The following is a 19,169-nucleotide window of genomic DNA, read 5'->3' on the forward strand; positions in this document are numbered from 1 at the left end:
GCGCGCCTGCTGGCTCACTTCCAGTTTGAAGATGCTCCCGTTCCCTCCTTTCGGTATGACGGGTACGTCGGGCCCTTAGGGTCCCGTCTGGAGCTGTATGAGTTTCAACATCAAATTCACTTTCGGTGTCCTGGTCCGACTGAACTTGAGGGTCGTTTAGGGGACGCCTCTCTTCAAGAGTCGGTACACACTTGGATGCCATCTCTGAAGTACTCTCCCCACAGACGGCGCCAAATGTTTCGGGGTTTTCTGATGTCCTGCGGGAGAGTTATAATTCCGAGACTGGAACCGGACGCCTGTACCTGCAAAATAACGGAGACTCCTGAGAGCTCCGCCTCCAACGGTCAAGTTAGTACCTGATTAAGGAGTAATTAATACGGAAATTAAAGTAATAAGATCTCTCTAGGTGAGAGTGTTTAATGTTGGTAATCTGCTTTGTTAGCGAGATTAGCCGGTTATTAGTGTCTTCCGTAACGTTTCTGTTCTGTTCCGTTCTTCAGGTGAGATTAATTGCTTGATCCCCTTTAATGAGGATTAATTAAGTATTTATAGTCTTGAGAAGCGTGCCACTCTCTAGGTTTAGGGTAAACCTAGGGCTGACCGGGCCTCTAAACAGGATTGGGCCTTGTTGGCCGGTTTTCCCATTTGGCATGGGTGGCCACGTGGCGTGTCTCAATTGGTCCGTAGAGGACGTATCTGTGATTGACTCGTGGCAGGCTCCTATTGGCCTACGTGAAGGACACGTGGCGGAACCTGGTTGGTCCACTTGTCAAACGGTGATTGGTGGATAAAAATCCCCGAATCAGAACTCATCCGACCGCTCCTCTGCCAATGATTGCTATTTTCTTTCTTTTCTTGTGGCCCCTGTCTGGGATGCCTTTCTCTTCTTGCCGCCTGTTTCTTGAACAGGCGCACTCTCCTTGACATTGTCAAGGTCTGTTTTTTCACCGCTTGACCCAGTGGCCATAACAGTGGGCTTGACATCCGAGAGATAGCACTCTCGGGCCATCCTCTGATCTCCCCTTAGGGAGCCGACTGTTCCATTATCCCTCTCAAACTTGAGCAACATAAGAGATGGGATTATAACAGCCTTGGAATTATTCAGGGTTGGTCGACCCAGAATCATGTTGTAGGCCGAGAGTTATTCTACTACCAGGAACCGGACTACCATGGGTCGTCCTTCCCCTTTTTTGCCCAGGCGGATGGATAAATCCACTCGTCCCAGTGGGTGGACGACTCCTCCTCCAAACCCTACTAAAGGGTGGGAGGCCGGATGTATGCAATCAGTCTGATATTTTAGTTTCGACAAACATTTGCTACTGATGAGATCTGAGGAGCTTCAGGTATCTATGAGGATTCGGCCAACTCTCTGGTTGGCCACTTTACATTCAATAACGATAGGGTCGTCATGCGGCCCTCTTACCCCTCCTAGATCTTCTTCAGTGATGACAATCTCAGGAAATGAATATTTGGACGGCCGTTCTTGGTGAACGGAATTTACATCTAACCGCCTGATATTGTCTTTGTTGTCCCTAATAGTGGGGCCGCCTCCTGAGAAGCCGCCTGCAATGGTGTAGACGACTGCATCATCTGTATCGGAGCTGTCAGCCTGTTGATTCTTCTTGGCCGACTGCTTTTTTGAGGAAGCGTTCCCCGTAGATTTCTTGACATAAGTGTCAAGATCACCTTTCTCAGCCAGGCGGTCCAGATACCAAATGAGACTGATGCAGTCATTGGTGTGATGACCAACGTCATCATGATAAGCACAGAATTTATCTTGGTTCCGGTTGTTTGCAGAACCCTTCATGGGGACCGGCTTCTCAATTGAGATCCGTCCCTTGATTTCTTTTAGGATAAACTGGCTATCTTTGTTAAACGCATACTTTGGGGAGTATGGTTTGAATTCTTTTTTCTTTTTCTGGGCCGGCTGTTTAGAGGAATCAGCCGCCCAGACCTCTTTTCTCTTCTCATCTTTGTTTGACGACTGTTTCTGTCGTCCTTCTCTTTTGTCGAACCTTTTCCCGTCCGACTGTTTTACCGTACAAAGATCAGTCGCCTGTATATAGGCTTCTGCTTCAATCAAGGCCTCTTGAAGAGTCGCCACCCTCTTTCGAACCAAATCAAATTTGAAGGTAGACCCGTCTTTGAGACCTCTGAAAAAGTCAGTATAGGCTACCTCATCCGGTAACCCTCGAATCTGTATTCTCATCAGGTTAAACCGCCTGATGTAAGAACGAAGCCCCTCCTTCTCGCCCTGCTGAATTGTTCCTAAATCAAGAGTCGTTTTCTTCGCAGGGATGTTCATGGCGAAGTTGGAGGTGAATAAGTAAGCAAGCGTCCTGAAGCTATTTACACAACCAGTCGGCAGGTTGCCGAACCATTGTTGTGCGATTCCTTTGAGAGTCGCTGGGAAACACTTGCACCAAGTGGGATCATCCAACCCTTGAAGGTACATCGGGTTGGTGAATGCCATCAGATGGTCTTCTAGGTTAGTAGTGCCGTCATAGGCGCCTACTAGTACATTTTTCACTTTGGCCGGCTTAGCGGCTTCAGTAATTTCCTTGGAGAAGGCCGACGGCTGTTCACCAAGTCTAAGAAACCGTAGCTGCCAGTCCATAGGTTGGACGTTTTTTGCTGCAGGTCCACCAAACGGAGGTGGCTGCAAAAAATACTGTTGTTGCGGCACAAATGGTAAGTTTGGTACCGCCTGGTCGCTATGAAAGCCGGACTGACGGGAGGTGCCGCCTGACTGACTCTCATGATACGACTGAGTATGCCTCATCGAGGCATTTCGCAGACTGTCTTGAAAGTTTGAAGTAGAGGCCGACTCTGACAATCGGTCACTCTTCTTCTGCTCTAGCAGTAGCCGAGCGTCTGTGAATGTTTGCTTCGACCCGTCCGCCTGAATATGACGAACAGGTTTCCTATTTCCTGTAGGAAAACGGAATTTTGTGAAATCAAGGGCAGGTGGCTCCCGCTTCCTAGATTTAGGATGAGGAGTCGCCTCTCGCCCTTGAACTGGCTTCCTCTTCAGTGAAGTGGAGGGTTTCTTAGCCGACTGCTCCTTGACTGGAGCAGGCGGCTTCTTGTTGATCAACTCTTGAATCTCTCCCTTGAAGTTCCTCATGAAGGTCATGAGTTCGTTCCTTGTGATGGGAGCAGACCCATCAGTCGGCTGTTGCCGAACAGGCGGTGCGCCTGCTGGCTCACTTCCAGTTTGAAGATGTTCCCGTTCCCTCCTTTCGGTATGACGGGTACGTCGAGCCCTTAGGGTCCCGTCTGAAGCTGTGTGAGCTTCAACTTCAAATTCACTCTCGGTATCATGGTCCGACTGAACTTGAGGGTCGTCTATGGGACGCCTCTCTTCAGGAGTCGGTACAGACTTGGATGCCATCTTAGAAGTACTCTCCCCACAGACGGCGCCAAATGTTTCGGGGTTTTCTGATGTCCTGCGGGAGAGTTACAATTCCGAGACTGGAACCGGACGCCTGTACCTGCAAAATAACGGAGACTCCTTGTGGTGGGAGCTCCGCCTCCAACGGTCAAGTTAGTACTTGATTAAGGAGTAATTAATGCGGAAATTAAAGTGATTGGGTCTCTCTAGGTGAGAGTGTTTAATGTAGGTAATCTGCTTTGTTAGCGAGATCAGCCGGTTATTACTGTGTGTAATTAATGTGTTTTTTTCGTCCTCCTCCTTAATGAGGATTAAGGGAGGTATTTATAACCTTGGGAAACGTGCCCATCCTAGGTTTAGGTTAACCTAGGGCTGATTGGGCTTCCCTCGGAAGTTGGGCCTGGGTGGCCGGTTTCTCCATTAGGCATGGAGTATGCCACATGTCATGACATAATAGGTCCAAGGTGGACGAATAAGCGCGTGCCACGTGGCAAGCCCTGACAGTTCCAACTGGGGGACACTTGGCAGGACATGATTGGCCCACGTGGCGCATTCCGATTGGTGGGAGCAAAATCCCCTAATCAGAAGTTATTCCTATTCTCATCAAAGTTACTCTATAAATTTGCGCTTAACTTGCTAGAGGTTAACCTTGAGAATCATATAGAAGCTAGCTGCCCAATAAGTTCCAGAAGAAAATGAAAAAACAAAGGATTTGTTCCCTATCATTTATTTTGATGATCCTGAAATGTCTGATTCGCCTTTTTTTAATAATCCCAACTACCCTATAAGTTATTTTTTAATCAACATGTTAAATCCGACTTCCTTGTTGTTATGTGTCAATGCTTAATTGGTTAAAAATAAACTATATCTGATTTTATAATTTATAAAAAGTACCCTAACTCCTCCTTAACCACTATCGACCACCTTTCTCTCCACCACCACTGGCCGGACCATGTGACCACCCTTTCCATCACCACCACCCTTAATCACCAATTTATTCCACCCAACAACCCATTTTAAAAACTCCTTATCAATTTCTTCTACTACATCTCCATTTGCATTTTATGCTGCCAAGCACTTTCAAATCAATATTTTTTTTCCGTCATAAAAAAAATAATAAAAAAAATATATTAATTAATATTTTTTTTTATTAAAATCTACTTATATGTGTTTAAGGTCAAACTGTTGCATTGACATGTGTGTTTGTTAAATTTAAGTATGTCAATTATTCTTGAATAAAGAGAGTAAAGCAAATGACTGGGACAATTAGAGGACCACACGTACGAAGAAACTTCTTTCAATAGTGCTTTCCTTGCAGTTGAATTGGGGTCATCAAAACATATTTTACATGAATAATTACATTTTGAATTTTCCTTAAAAATTAAAATTATTGACCAAATTCTATTCAAACATTTCCTACCTTATATATATGAGTACCACCAAGAAGAAAGTTCCAAAACTCCCTATCATAAAACATAGAATTTAGAGTAACTAAGGGTAGCAAAGAAAAATGGTTAAAAAACCAGTGATTGATGAAAATGGTTTGAAGAAAGGTGCATGGAGTCCTGAAGAAGATAATAAATTAAGGTCTTATATTCAAAGATATGGCCATTGGAACTGGAGAGAAATTCCCAAATTTGCAGGTAATTAACTATATAATACATATCTTTTTTCTTTAACTAATTTTTTAGTTCATTAAACCATGCAAGGGTTTCTTTAAATGATAAAAATGATACAAAGTCACAGAATTTTGGTTAAATTGAAAGGTTCTTACGGTGTAGAGAGAGCTGCAACCACCTGCAAGGGCACTTATGCAGAGTTGCAGACAATGCATGATCTCATGTTTTAGTCAGCACTCCTCAACGGTTTAACTAATTAGCTAATCATTTGGCATGCATCCGTATAAATGATACATACAAAGTTAGCAAAAATAGGAACCACATAGCTTTAGTAAACTATTATTATTATTATTATTATACAAAGTTAGCAAAAATAGGAACCGTATAAGCTTGAAATGCATACCATTTCGTTCAGGTTCTCATTCGAAGATGTCATGATGAGGATGATGTTAGAAATCAAGACCAACCTACTAAATTAAGAAAGTACCCAAATGGGAAAGATAAAAGTAGAAATTTGGTCCATACATTTGAAAAGCAACTAAAATTCACAAGTATTATGGATAAGGTATACAGTTTTACTGTTGTTTAATAGCGTACTAAGTCACATTCGTACATGTTGTTCTTTTTTTATTTTTTTATTTTATTTTTTTTATAATATGAGTACTTATTTATTAATTAATTTATTTACTTATATACTAATTTATTTATTTATTTATTTATTTATTTATTATTATTATTGAAGGGATAGAATTTTTTTTTATGTGTTGGTGAAATTATAAAAAATACGATTTGGATATTCATAACGTTTTGAAAGGAAATTATAACTTTGGTATAATTAACTTATCGAGTACTCCGTTGTAAATGGTTGACAGTGAGCTTTTAACCTTACTCTAATCAGTCTAATGTTATTTCACATCCTGGAATGCCATCTTAGACCTCAATTCGTTTGGTATGTCATATGACATCGATGTTTTCATTGTTTTGGACGGAAGCATATATATATATTTAGACGACATTTAGTACATACTTTGTATAATATGCCATCACTAGCAGACTTAGGAAATGTCACTTTGTATAATATGTCATAACTCGAAGACTTAAATATGTCAACAATCTAAATAACTTCTAAGATTTTCTTACAAAAAATTTAAATTAAAAACTACTCCGTACAAAGATTTAATTGTTTGCAAACTTATATCTAAACTGGATGATTTACGAAAGTATGGTTATTTTAAAACTTATTTACACTTTTGCGTCGGAATAAAACTTAATTACGAAATTACTGTCCACGTAGGCTCGGATAAGTTTTTATTTTATTTTTTTATTTTTCAAAGTAAAACCGCTACCTCAAGTAGAGGTTTATGTACTAAAACCGCTACCTCAAGTAGAGGTTTATGTACTAAAACCGCTACCTCAAGTAGCGGTTTTACCCTTCATAAATTGATTAAATGTATTTTACTTAGAGTACTAATGACAAACCGCTACCTCAAGTAGCGGTTTTAGACTATAACCGCTACTTAAGGTAGCGGTTTGTCTCTGAAGAAAAAATTACCCCCAAATGTATCTCCAAGCCTACGTGGACTATATTTTAGTAAATAAGTTTCATTCCAATGCAAAACCGTAAATAAGTTTCTTAAAAGCTATATTTTTGTAAATCATCCTATCTAAACTAGCAAAATACTAAAAGCAAACAGGCCTACCTTATATACTAGGGTGATTCCCGTTGGCTATAAGAGATAGTTAATCACTTTATAAGGTTAACTAATATACAATTTACTGTAACATCTAAACTGGTGCGTGCATGCATATGATCATGATACGACGCCTTATTATGTGTTGTGCATAATAGGTCTAGCAAGATGCGGGAAGAGCTGCAGATTGAGGTGGATAAACTATCTTAGGCCTAATGTAAAGCATGGTGATTTTTGTAAAGACGAGGAAGACCTTATCATCAAACTCCACAAGCAACTAGGTAACAGGTATATGTACAAGCTAGATGTAATACTACTCCGTTATATATTAGTTGCTACTTTGGGGTATTATTTGTGAGATATAAAATATTCAAAGTTGCAACTAATATGTAACGGAGGTAGTATTAAAAATGCTTAAAGTTACTCTAACCGTGGAAAGTAAAATTTTGTATTAAGTTTTCTTATGTTAGCCTTTCGATTTAATTCCTAAGAATGAGATATTCATAACCATTTTCGTTATAAACGATTGCCAAATTAAGGATGATTTTTTTTCTACATAGTTACGTGTAATTATAATAACATATTAAACCCTAATTGATTTATTGTTTGACGTATACTTTTTGTAAATAAGAAAAATGTCCTTAAAAAAAAAACTAGAAGTTTCAAATTTTATTTTAAAATTATCATCAAAAGTTAACATAATATAACAAATAGAAGTTTTTTCTTATAAAATTGGCCAAGATGGATATTTCCTCCTAATGAATTGAAGCTCTAATATAACAAATAGAAGTTACTCTGCACCTATTTCTTTTTTGATAAAGTTGCTCTCCATAAAATAGTAAAAGTCAAATTCTAATGTATAAAATAATGATTTTCAAGTTATTTTTAAATATATATTAATTAAGAATTATCTACTTATTTCTTGAAAAATAATTTAATTTAATTTTTTATTTTAAATTTTGTTGATAATTAAAACTATATTTCATAAATTAACTTTTTTAAAAATTGAAAGTGAGTACAATTAATTTTCAATAATTTAAAATGAATTCCTAAAATAAGAAAACGAATTTAAATGATTTTAGCTTTTAAAAATAATTCGAAAATCATTAACTCCAATTATAAAAATTATAGTAGTGAGTTTTCAATGACTACGGTAAAATTTTCATAAAGTAATCATTGAGAATCCAATTTTCCATTCTATAAAAAAAATGATAAAATACTTCCCATTCTTGTTTTACTCTTAATTCAAATACTGTAATATATACTTGTATGTATCATTTATTCAAGTTGTATTCCTTTTATAATAAAGCACACATAAGCTCTAATTTGTCATTTATTATATGTGATTTTTTATATTTACCTAGAAATTTGTTATATTTTGCATTTTATTCATTACACATATGTTTTTAAATTCATAGTCAAAGAGATTGTTAGTTGCCAACTTGCCACTATAGTCTATCGTAAGCTGCTGACCATCTATATAATTTACGTACTGAAAAGAGGAATTGATCCACATAACCGATCTAATAATTGAGAACTTTATGAGACATCAATGTTTACGCTTTAAAATAAAAGATACAGAGTAATATATAAAGTGTAGTACAAAGGTATTTCTTAGGCTATGTTTGGATAACAAAAAATAGAAGGAAAGGAAGGAAAGGGAAAGGGAGGGAGATAAAGTTCCTTGTTTGGAAAATATGTTGGGGGAGGGAAGGGGAGGGAAGGGGAGGGGGAGGGAGGGATCCATTTTTCCTCCTTCTTTATTAAAGATCATCCCTTCAAAATTGGAGAGATTTGGTGGGAAAATGGAGCTCATCATTTCCTCCACTTTCCCTTCCTTCCCCTTCCTCCTATTTTCCTCCCTTCCATTTTCTAATTTCTTATCCAAACATAGCATAAGAGAGTTAGACAAGTACTGTAATTTTTATCTCCAAGGCTTTTATGGGAATCACAAGCAAGTATTATAGACATTTGCTTACCTCAAACATCAAACAATTAGTACATATCACACTATGAAGTCAAATATTTTCGTCATTAGGCATAATTATTAAAAATAAAAAAATAAAAAAAAAAATAATAAAAAACAAACAAACAAACAAACGTACGTAAACAACAAATCTTATTATGCAAAACCCTTTTTTGTTTTTTTGTTTTTTTTTTTTTGAATGGACAAAACCCTTTGTTGTTAGTGTAAATACATAAAAAAAAAATTAAAAAAAATACAAATCTTATTATGCAAAATGTTAAATTTTTCTTTATTTATACTTTCACAATAAAATTTTATGTTTCGTTCCTTTTATTTTCTTTTTAGTTTACCTGTTTTGACTTATGTTCTATTCATAGACTTCACTTTGTCAATATTTTGTGATTTGTTAGTAACAAAAAAATATAATCATGTGCGGTTTTATTTTGTTTTTTTGTTTTTTTCGGAAAAATTAGAGATAATAATCCCAACTTTTACTGATTTTATTCCAATAATTGCAACTTTAAATTATTCTGAAATAATCCGAACTTTGGGGATTCCTCTTTTTCTTCATTCCCAAATACCAATTACTAGTTGAATGGGTTGAGGTCTTTTTTTTTCTTTTGTTAAAATGATAAGTGTTGCAAATTTATTGGTTAAGAAAAAAAAATCCACCCAGCCAAAGCCCCAACCACCCAGCCTATTCCGACAACCCGCCCAACCCAACCACCTCCTTCGTTGGACCTCTAGCCCTCCCCTACCACTACAGTTGCCGCTCCGACCATTACTCTCTAAACCACCATCCCCCTCCCCAAAACCTCAACCCCGACCACCAATAAAACCCCTTCCAACTCCGGCCACCAGGAAAACCCCAAAAACCACACCACTGACTGCTAATTCCCGTCTCTTCTTATCTCCCTTTCCCGTTTTCCTGCTGCGATTCCTCAACATCCCTCCTTATCTCCCTTTCCTGTTTTCTAGCGACCACTCCTTCCCTTGAAACCTCTTCCTCCACTCAAAAACCCCTTAAAACCACCTTCCTCACTCTCGAAAACCATTAAAAACCCTCTCCCCCGCCATTGAAAACCCTAGCCACTAGGGTTTCGGGGTGATGGGAGGAGCAATTTGATTTGGAATTTTTTTGGCAATGGGAATTGGGGAGGGGTTTCATTGGTGGTTTCATGGGGGAATGGGAAGGGGTTTTGGGGAGGGGGGAAAACGTCGATCCGGCAATCCTATGTGGGAGGGCAACACACAGCGGTCCTGTGTGGGAGGGAGAGATGTAGCAGCGTACGGCTGGTGGGGAAAGGGGTGGCGAAGGCGTCGGCTGGTGTGGGAAGGGGATAAAGGCTGCTGGGTTTCTTTTTTTTTGTTATTTTTAAAATTATTTTAATTTTTTGACCAATGAGGACTTGACGCGTGTCAAGTGACCTGATATAATAGGTCATTGACTTCTGTTGACCGGTTTGGGATTGAAGTAAAAGAGGAACCCCCAAAGTTCGGATTATCCCCGAATAATCGAAAGTTGGGATTATTGGAACAAACGATGAATAATAGGATTATTATTTCTAATTTTCCTTTTTCTTCATTTTTAATATAGTTGCATTGACAAACATGATTAAAGAAACATGTCTAATAAAATGTAACAACTAAATTAATTTTACCGTCATATTATTACATATTTGAGATAAATCTTGTGTAATTGTACGTGTATTTTGATGATTAAATTGTAGCAAAATCAGAAATAAAATAGAGGAACTATTTTGTAACAGTTACCATGCTAATTAATACGTCTAGAGATGTCAATCATGACTTGACCTGATAATAACCCACCAAAAGTTATTGAGTAAACCCGGGCCATGCCTAGCTATATTGAATCCAAACTCAACCCAATTTGACCCATTTAATTGTCATTTTTATAATGATATAAAATTTTATTCTATTTAAAATAATATAGTTGTTTAGTATAATTCAAAATGTAAACTAATCCATTGGCCCGAATTGACAGGTCTAGACTCAAAATATACTCGATACTTCGTACCTCGTATTACAGTTGTAGAAATGAATGGACGGTGTATGTATCTTCAAACGACAGTAACATCTTGATTATGCATGTATTTTGCAGGTGGTCCAAGATAGCAGCCAGTTTACCAGGCAGAACAGACAATGAGATCAAGAATTATTGGCACACCCAACTCAAAAAACGTGTTTGTGACCAACATATTTGGACAACTGACAAGAAACGAAAGCGAAACTTCACCAGAAAATCTTTAACACAAAAACTTCAAATAATTCACAACAATAATCAGAACAATAATTATGACAGTAATTTAGACCTTGATTTTACCCAAACTAATCCACAAATCCTAGAAAGTTGTCCATTATCACCACAACTCTCGGGAAATAATTCACAAAACTTGAGTTCTAACTCGGAAACTTATGTTGATACGTCTTGTAACACTACTACTGACCATGATTGTAACGACTTGGCTAGTACCGCGGTTAAAACATTATGCCTAAGCTCTTTGGACTCGATGGGATCGGTGTTACTCGACGAATCTTTCTGGACCGAGCCATTTGCCTTGGAGACTTCGGAGCAATATTATTGCAATCTTGATTTGAGTGTATTAGATGAAGGAATGTCGTTTTCTCCAGTTACGTCTTACTGGGAAAATATGGACTTTCTCTACTCTTTTTCTTCAGATGTTGATGCCATTATCCAATGAGGATTTGATGATGCTCACTTTTAATTTGCACGTGTGTTTTTATCCTAATTTGTAAGAAAATTTTTCACGTTTAAAAGAATGGAAATAATTTGTTTCCCATTTCAATTGTGTTATGCGTGATTCATTGTACGTAGAATGAAGTTTCTATCTAGGGAGTCGTAATAATTGTAGTAAAGTAAAATAAGACATCTACTTTGAATTTCTTTTGGTAATAAGGATAATGGATAGATAAATTTAACAATATACATTAAAAATCAATTTTAATTTTGAACACCTAATTTTAAGAATTTTAATTAGTTTTATTTCAAATTTTCAATGCAGGATTGTATCAAGTACAGTTAGTTTAAAATAAAATCTAAAACCATTTTGATGGTTGACTCGGTTGTTATTAGGGTCATTCTTGACGTTTTATAGGCCCTAGGTAAAACAAAAGACAAAGATACTTATACTTCCTCCGTTTTTTTTATTATTGCACCATACATGTTGGGCTCATATTTTTTGGTAGTGGGAAAAATGAGGAGAGAGAAGGATAAAAGTACAAATAAAGCCATGTGATGTAAACATAAAGTAAAGAATCAAGTGTTAAAAGCAAGGGTATATCGGATATTTACAGTGTGAACACACATATTTTGTTTCTTTAAATGGAAATGGTGCAATATTTGTGAAATTTCCTTAAAAGACAAGTGGTGCAATAATAAAAGATATATAAAATGGTTTTTTTAAAGAGTGTTTGTGATAATACTTATTAGCTGTACCATATTCTATATTTTTAAATTTAAAGTACTCTAGTGGTATAGAATTTTGTTACAGTAGTACTTAACAATTTTAAGAAGAAACTTATAACTAATCTATCTATACCTCTATACCTAATATTTAAAAACACAAACCATCATGCCCATCATGCCACATGTATACTTTATTTTCACCAATGCAATGTCATATGTCACCTCATTTAACATTTTATTTAATTAATCCCCTTTCTCATTTTTTTTTTAAATACTAGCTTTAATTCAATATGACATGTATGAATGTTGTTTGGTTCACTTTCCCACAACTTAATATCTTCTACAATTACATTTAATTTTCATCCCTTTAGTTTGTCTCCTTTATAAACTATTTATTTTCCGATAAAAATATGTTATAAAATAAAAATTAATATTGTATACATATAAATAATCCGTGCATTGCACGGGACAGAAGGCTAGTTTACATTAATATCATTGTCATTCCTAACAAAACTCTTTTGATAAATGCTTTTTGTAATGCTAAATTTTCCATACCAAAAAGGTTAACCAGTTCCCTTGAAAATTTGTTAGAAAGACTGTAACAATGTTATTATAAACTCCTTCAAAAGCAAAAAAGTATCTCATTTCCTTTTAAAAAAAATTCATTAAAAATACCTTTGATTATATATATACTCCCTTTATTTCTAAATAATTAACTCAGTCAAACTTGACACTCATGGCAATGCACCCTTTTTTTTTTTTTTTTTTTTTTGAGGAAATGGCAATTCACTATTTTGATATTAGATTCATAAGATTATATATTAGCAAAAAATTATAAAGAAATTTATGTTATTAAAATTTTATATTAATACCTAATTAACAATATATATCTATCTGTTCAAAAAATAAAACAATATATATCTATCATGAATTATTTTTTATTTTTGATATGTTGTCAAAAAAAACTATGGTCAAAGTTAGTAAATGAATTGTGAAAAAAGTCAAACATGTGAATTATTCATCAAATTGCTTAAAAAAATAAAAATAAAAATAACCTCTCTAGCGCACATGAAAATTTGATTATATTATTATTATTATTATTATTATTATTATTATTATTATTATTATTATTATTATTATTATTATTATTATTATTCCGTTAAAATTTTTGAAAAAGAAAATTAACCCCATGCAATAATTTGTAAATAAAATAAACTCATATGGCATTTCAACTAAAAATAATAATTTTTTTGGACAAACTCTTCAAAATGTCTAATTTAATTCAATTTTTGAGATTTATTTTTTCCATTTAAATTTTCTAGTCAATATTTTATCCCTTTTTATTTTTCTAGATCAAGAATTATCAAATTTTATTTATAACCCTGTTTTTGTTAGGCCCTGATCACTTCATCTTAAAATATTATTTACTAAAAATAAATTTAGTTCATTAAAAACAATTACGTTTAAATTTCTTCAAATTTTTCCTAATAAAGGATTGAAGTGATGAGGATGAATCAGCTTTTCAAGCCTTAGCTTGATGTGTCTCTTAATCTAAACTTGGGTGCTTGTTATGTGAAAGAGAAAAAGTCAAGGAGTTGACCTTTATATTGGTTTGGTCTTAATTAGAATTTTGTTGATGAGGCACATGTGATAACAACAAAGGGTGAGATGTTTAAAGATTATGTTAAATTTTGGAAGGAGGAAGAAAAAAGAAAGTTAGGGAAGAAAGGGCAAAGAAAGAAAGGAGATAGTTGATTGTGTTCGTAGATGTATTAGTGTAAAAGATGTATGACACCAAAGTATGGAAAATAATGTTATCGACAAATCTTTGGATTTGGAGTTGAGGGTAACATTGACCAAATTGATCAAGATGAAAGGCCTAACGTTATTGATAGCAATTCTATTCTATAGTCAACATTATGATCAAGTTATCGGTTTTGAACTAAAAACGAATTACTTTATATTTGCATCACACCCCAACAAGGTTATGGGGCGGTTTCCAAGGGATGAACAATACATTAATAAGCTACATATTGTTGTTATTCTGGGAAGAATTTTATTAGCATCCAAGTGCTTGATCCTCCAAAGAAGATGGATCTTGTTGAAACTCAAGAATTTTTCACACCTACGGAGATTAGCCGCCCTCCTATTGAAGGGTATGATTGGTGTGAAACAGCTCCAATTTTAATGCAAGAAGATCCGACCATAGATTAAATAGTCACTCAGCGTCATCATGTGATAGTATGTACGTTGATGCCCCATCAAACTTTGATGATATTTTCCCATAGGCAGATCCAAGGGGGGGCCTACCCGGGCCTCCCCCCCCCCCCCCCAATTCCCAGATTATGATATTATATAAATAAAAAAAAAGCTTGTACAAATGTTCGAGTATTATAGTAGGTTCGATTTTTTATTATTATTATTTTTTACGGTAGGGAGAAGTACCTAGACCGAACCTCAACTCTCACGATTATTTTGGTTCGGTATTTGTAGGTCAGACACTTTGAGAGTGAGGGGGGAAAGGTAAGGGATCCCCATCCTCAAAGTGCTTCTAGTAGGGATTAATCCCCAGCCTCAAGATTGAAATGTTCAATCTTTCCCACTAAACTAAGCTTAGCTTTTAGAGTAGGCTTAGTTGGTTAGTTATTTGTTGCATAGATTTGGAAGGTTAAGGGTTCAATTCCCCTTGTTTCTTTATTTATTAATTTCGTGTGAGCTTCTTATACTCATATCCCTCTTTATAACTTAAGTACGGTCTATAAAAAATTTCTAGATCCGCCCTTGATTTGCCTCCTCCTATCGTTCTTGAGATGGAAGCAAGAAAAACTGATTTTCAAAGAAGTAAAACTCCCTCTTTGTTTTGCATGATGAGTGGGTCTAAAAGAAGAGCACCTTACTCCTCTGAGAACATTTGGTTTCCCTATAGAAAGAAGTTGTATGGTCTTACCCCTAAATCCCTAATGTTCCCATGTGTAATCTAGTTTATGATTAATATAATGTTTTACCTAGTGTAAAAATAAAGGGTTGTAATTTGAAATGGGAGAAATAAATTCTAAAAAAATTCACAAAACAAATTAAATTACGCATTCACAAGATGTTTTTGGAATTTCTTTTTATTTTTTGGGTCAATTGTCACCAAGGATTTTTTTGTTTTATTTTTAAGCAAACTGTTGCTTGAGGTTAACTCCTTTTTTTACCAAATTGTCGACAAAGTTATTATTTTACCAAATTATCGCTGAAGGTAATTTATTTGTACCAATTCAATCTTTTTAATTAGCTAAACGAAAGGAATATATACCACTAACCGTTTAACTTACAATATAGTTTTAGCAAATCAAAATTTGAATGAGGTCTTGGGCATTGTTATATACGAAGTATTACATACATTAAAAGGCATACTTCCTTCATTTTATTGATGACACATTTTATTAAGGCATATTTTCCAATTCATAACTTTAAATTATATATACTCAATTATGTACAATAAAAATACATTTTTAAAAAATTTTATATATGGAAAATTAGAATTGAAAGGAATCAAACAAGACCCAATTAATGAATTATTTTTCTTAAGGATAATTCACAAAATTAATTCAAAGTAACTTATGTGAATCGTGAAAAAAGTCAAAACGTGTCAACTAAAATGGAATAGAAGAAGTAAATAGCAATGTAAATTATTTGTCATGTATGTATGTGCTCCAAATTAAATTTTAGAAAACGAGTTCTTTTAATTTCTCTCTTCTCTCTCCCTTCTTTTTAGGATTTTAGTTTTCTTGGCCGTTTTAGCCTGAAATAGTCTGATTTCTTTAGAAATAAGATTATTTCCGACCTTTTTTCTTTAAATCAATTCTTTTTTTTTTTATTTATTTTTTTTTTTGTTCTCACTGTTCCATATGAGATAGTATATATGTCCCAATGTTCTGGGTTTTTCCCAATTTTCTGGATTTTGATTCTTATCCGTAGACGAGAATTTATTTTTAGGGTTCTTATAATAAGTCGAAAGGTGATTTGGATTCCTATGGGTCTAGGATTTGTCATCAACTTTTCGATCAAAATATTAACATATAATGTGAAAGTCTCTACTGGGAAAGATGCAAACACATCAAAAATCATTGCTCGAGTCAAGCTTAAAGCGGTGGAGTATGAGTTATGCCAAATATACAAATTAGTTATGATTTTGATTGTAAAAGTTGTGATATTTTATCTAAATCTGTGTTTTATAGACTTTATTATTGTAGATGTCGTATGACTATTATTTAATGATATTATTGCTTCTCGTTCAAAAAAATGAAGCCTAAATATAGATGGAGTGTATTGAACTCGTGACCTAGAGTCCATTGTAATACTTTGTCAATAAAAGCATTAATAATGGGGGTTTCTTAGGTAGTTCTTAAGGAGAGAGAAAATATAAGAGCTAACTCTTAGGTAAGAAATGCGATTTTTAGTTTGGACTATTGCAATAAGTGTTTTGAAATAAGAGTATAAGACACAATTTTTGTAAATAGAGCTATTTATGCCTGCATAAAATGACATAAACTAGTACAACTATTGCCGCATTTTGCATATTTTTTTTATTACATAAAAAAAATTTAAAAAGTTGTACAAAACCTGCACAAGTAACAGATTAAACTACACAATCACTCCTTAAACTTAGCACAAAGTTACAGATCACTCACTAAACTTTCAAAAATTGCAAATCTCTCACTATGGATAGTTTTGACAAACTACATCAGGTAAAATACAAGAACTCCCTATACTTTATAAGAGCTCCCTAAACTTTTTAAAAGCTCCCTAAACTTTATTTAGAAATCTCTATTTTTTTTTGTTCCTAAAAAGTAGCCATTACAAAATATTGTTTGATAAAAAAAATCAAAAAAAAAAAGGCAGCAGTTGTATATATACTCCATTACATCCATTATTTCTGCACAACTAATCTGCAACAAAAATCATTAAAAAAAAGTTTCAAAATATTTCTGAATAATATAATAGAGAATTCAGGGGGAAGGAGGTGTCACTGTGGTTTGTCAGTGTCAAAGAGTAGGGCTTGGACTAAAGATAATCCTAGGAGAAGGTTTTATGCATGTCCTGACTATAATGCTGAAACTAAAAGGAGGGGCTGCAAGTTTTATAGATGGGTTGATCATGAAGATCCTACCATATGGCAGACTGAAGAGATTTTGGGCTTTATGGAGGACAAGCAAGAGTTGAAAAGTGAGCTTATGAGTCTTAGGAGAACCTGAAGCAAGCTAACAAGAACTTAAGGAAGGTTGAAAGTGAATATTTGATGCTTAAGATTAAAAGGGCGGCAGGATTTAATGTGGGTTTCAATTGTTAGCTTTGGAAGGTTATTTTGGTTTTTTTTATTGTTTTAATTTGGTTTTTATTTAAATGATAATGTAAGGTAGAGATAGGGATGGTACCTGAGCTGTTTGTCCATGTTGCTGCTCCTAGTGCTTGTGATGCCTCCTTTCCCTTGCCATGTCCTATTTTATAGAATTGAAAATTATTAAAATGAAAGATATGTTTTTTTTTGGGGTATTTTTGCAATTGTTAACAGCTAATTGCCAAATGGTAACTAAAAGTACCTGCAATGCCTGACTTGATATTGTGTTTTGAGTTTGGGAAGGCTAGCTTGATGATGGGTACTCATCTTGGATGACACAGTACACTGTTTGTTCACCACCCCCATTGTCCCTGTAGTAAGCTCTTTGAACAGGCTGCATATCAGTATATATATTAGTGACATTAGATATGTAGTTTAGGATTATATGGCATTACAATTGCTTCAAACAAAGTAACTTATTGTTGCAATTCTTTGATAGCCATTAGGGTAGGTATATGATCCCATCCCTCTCATGTGCATGGTAATAGGATTGTTCCTACATCATGGCCCTACATCTATGGCTGTTGTATGTTATCAGGGCTAAGTTAGACTGAGATCTGTTGTTGCTTGGACCTTCAGAGACATTCTTGAAACCTTTTTTATTATGTCCTTACATCCCTCATAGGCTGCAGTGCACGGAAACACCTTTCTTCCTTCGTTTCCCTGGTGCAATCTTCTCTTAACGTTAGGTCTATGTTGAACTTTTTTCAGTTTGGGAGGGATAACAACATCATTAGACCTTGGCCATTCTTTTGGACCATTCAGAGGTTCAAGTAAATAATCATAAGTTTTCAAATAGGTAGTCTTTGTGACGTAATAAATTACATACGGCTCGGGTTCATCCACCTTGCTCCAAATTGCAACAACAGCATGCTTGCAAGGTATACCACTAACTTGCCAAGTCATGTAACTGCAAGTTCTGTCTAGCAGGTTAACCACAATTTTTTGTTGGGTTGCCCCTCTCCTAACACCATAAGAAATCTGATATGTCCATTTTATATAGTAATTTACCCCCGTCCCTTGGTCATAATTAGTAGTGTTTTTGGCTCTTTCGAGCCACTTTTATTACTAATATTTTCGTAGTTTTAGTTGTATTTTACAGGAAATTGCACTCTTGGAGCATTTTCCCGGGCTTTATGGATCAACTACGGAAGCTAAAAAGACACGACCACTTTTGAAGCCCAGGATAGGTGAGAGCCGATGATTAAGGGCTTGGTATGAGACATCGATGCTATTGGATCGTTTAATCAAGACCCGATGAGGAAACTTAGATTGGGCCGAGAAATCGAGCCCAATCAAAATCCGAGCCTCGAAGAAGAAGACCGGGCCCGATCGGGCAAGCTTGCGCCCGATCGGGTGAGCGTTAGATCGATCGGGCGCGGCTGCCTAGATAGAGTGTGAAGAAAAAGGCGGGCCCGATTGGGCGCGTGTTTTCTCAAGACCTGATTAGTTAATTTTAATTTTTGTTTTAGGGAATGTTTAAGTACGAGATTTGTACGTAATTTTTTATTACCTTCTTTCTTAGACTTTCTCTCTCTACTTAGAACATTTCTCTCTTTTAAATTCTCTCTCAACTTTTGTTCTTAATTACTTCCATTAATCAAGATTTCTTTTGGTAACGATTTCTTCTCTTTTAATTTCAGCTATTTTACTTACTTCTTTGATTAT

The 19,169-nt window shown here is 35.2% G+C and overlaps 1 protein-coding gene and 1 long non-coding RNA gene across 2 annotated transcripts; one reads left to right on the plus strand and one right to left on the minus strand.

Moving 5' to 3' along the window:
• The first annotated feature begins 4,865 nt into the window (after window positions 1–4,865).
• LOC110693965 (transcription factor MYB13-like) lies at window positions 4,866–11,514 on the plus strand. Its single transcript, XM_021871145.1, has 3 exons — window positions 4,866–5,037; window positions 6,863–6,992; window positions 10,793–11,514. Exons 1-3 carry the CDS (start codon window positions 4,905–4,907, stop codon window positions 11,391–11,393), a joined length of 864 nt encoding a protein of 287 aa, XP_021726837.1. The 5' UTR covers window positions 4,866–4,904; the 3' UTR covers window positions 11,394–11,514.
• A 4,382-nt stretch (window positions 11,515–15,896) lies between these two features.
• On the minus strand, window positions 15,897–18,549 carry LOC110693985. Its single transcript, XR_002505712.1, has 3 exons — window positions 17,704–18,549; window positions 17,539–17,601; window positions 15,897–17,052 (listed from the first exon to the last, which is right to left on the minus strand). It is a non-coding gene; the product is annotated as an uncharacterized LOC110693985 (long non-coding RNA).
• Window positions 18,550–19,169: the final 620 nt, after the last annotated feature.

The sequence above is a fragment of the Chenopodium quinoa genome, unplaced genomic scaffold, assembly GCF_001683475.1.
Source record: "Chenopodium quinoa cultivar QQ74 unplaced genomic scaffold, ASM168347v1, whole genome shotgun sequence".
Taxonomy (NCBI): domain Eukaryota; kingdom Viridiplantae; phylum Streptophyta; class Magnoliopsida; order Caryophyllales; family Amaranthaceae; genus Chenopodium; species Chenopodium quinoa.

Bases quoted from the DNA above. Each gene is read 5' to 3' on its own strand.
- LOC110693965 (XM_021871145.1), top strand. From the start codon at position 4,905: ATGGTTAAAAAACCAGTGATTGATGAAAATGGTTTGAAGAAAGGTGCA. The intron at 5,038-6,862 runs GTAATTAACTAT...TGTGCATAATAG, and splicing joins AGAAATTCCCAAATTTGCAG to GTCTAGCAAGATGCGGGAAG. The intron at 6,993-10,792 runs GTATATGTACAA...TGTATTTTGCAG, and splicing joins CACAAGCAACTAGGTAACAG to GTGGTCCAAGATAGCAGCCA.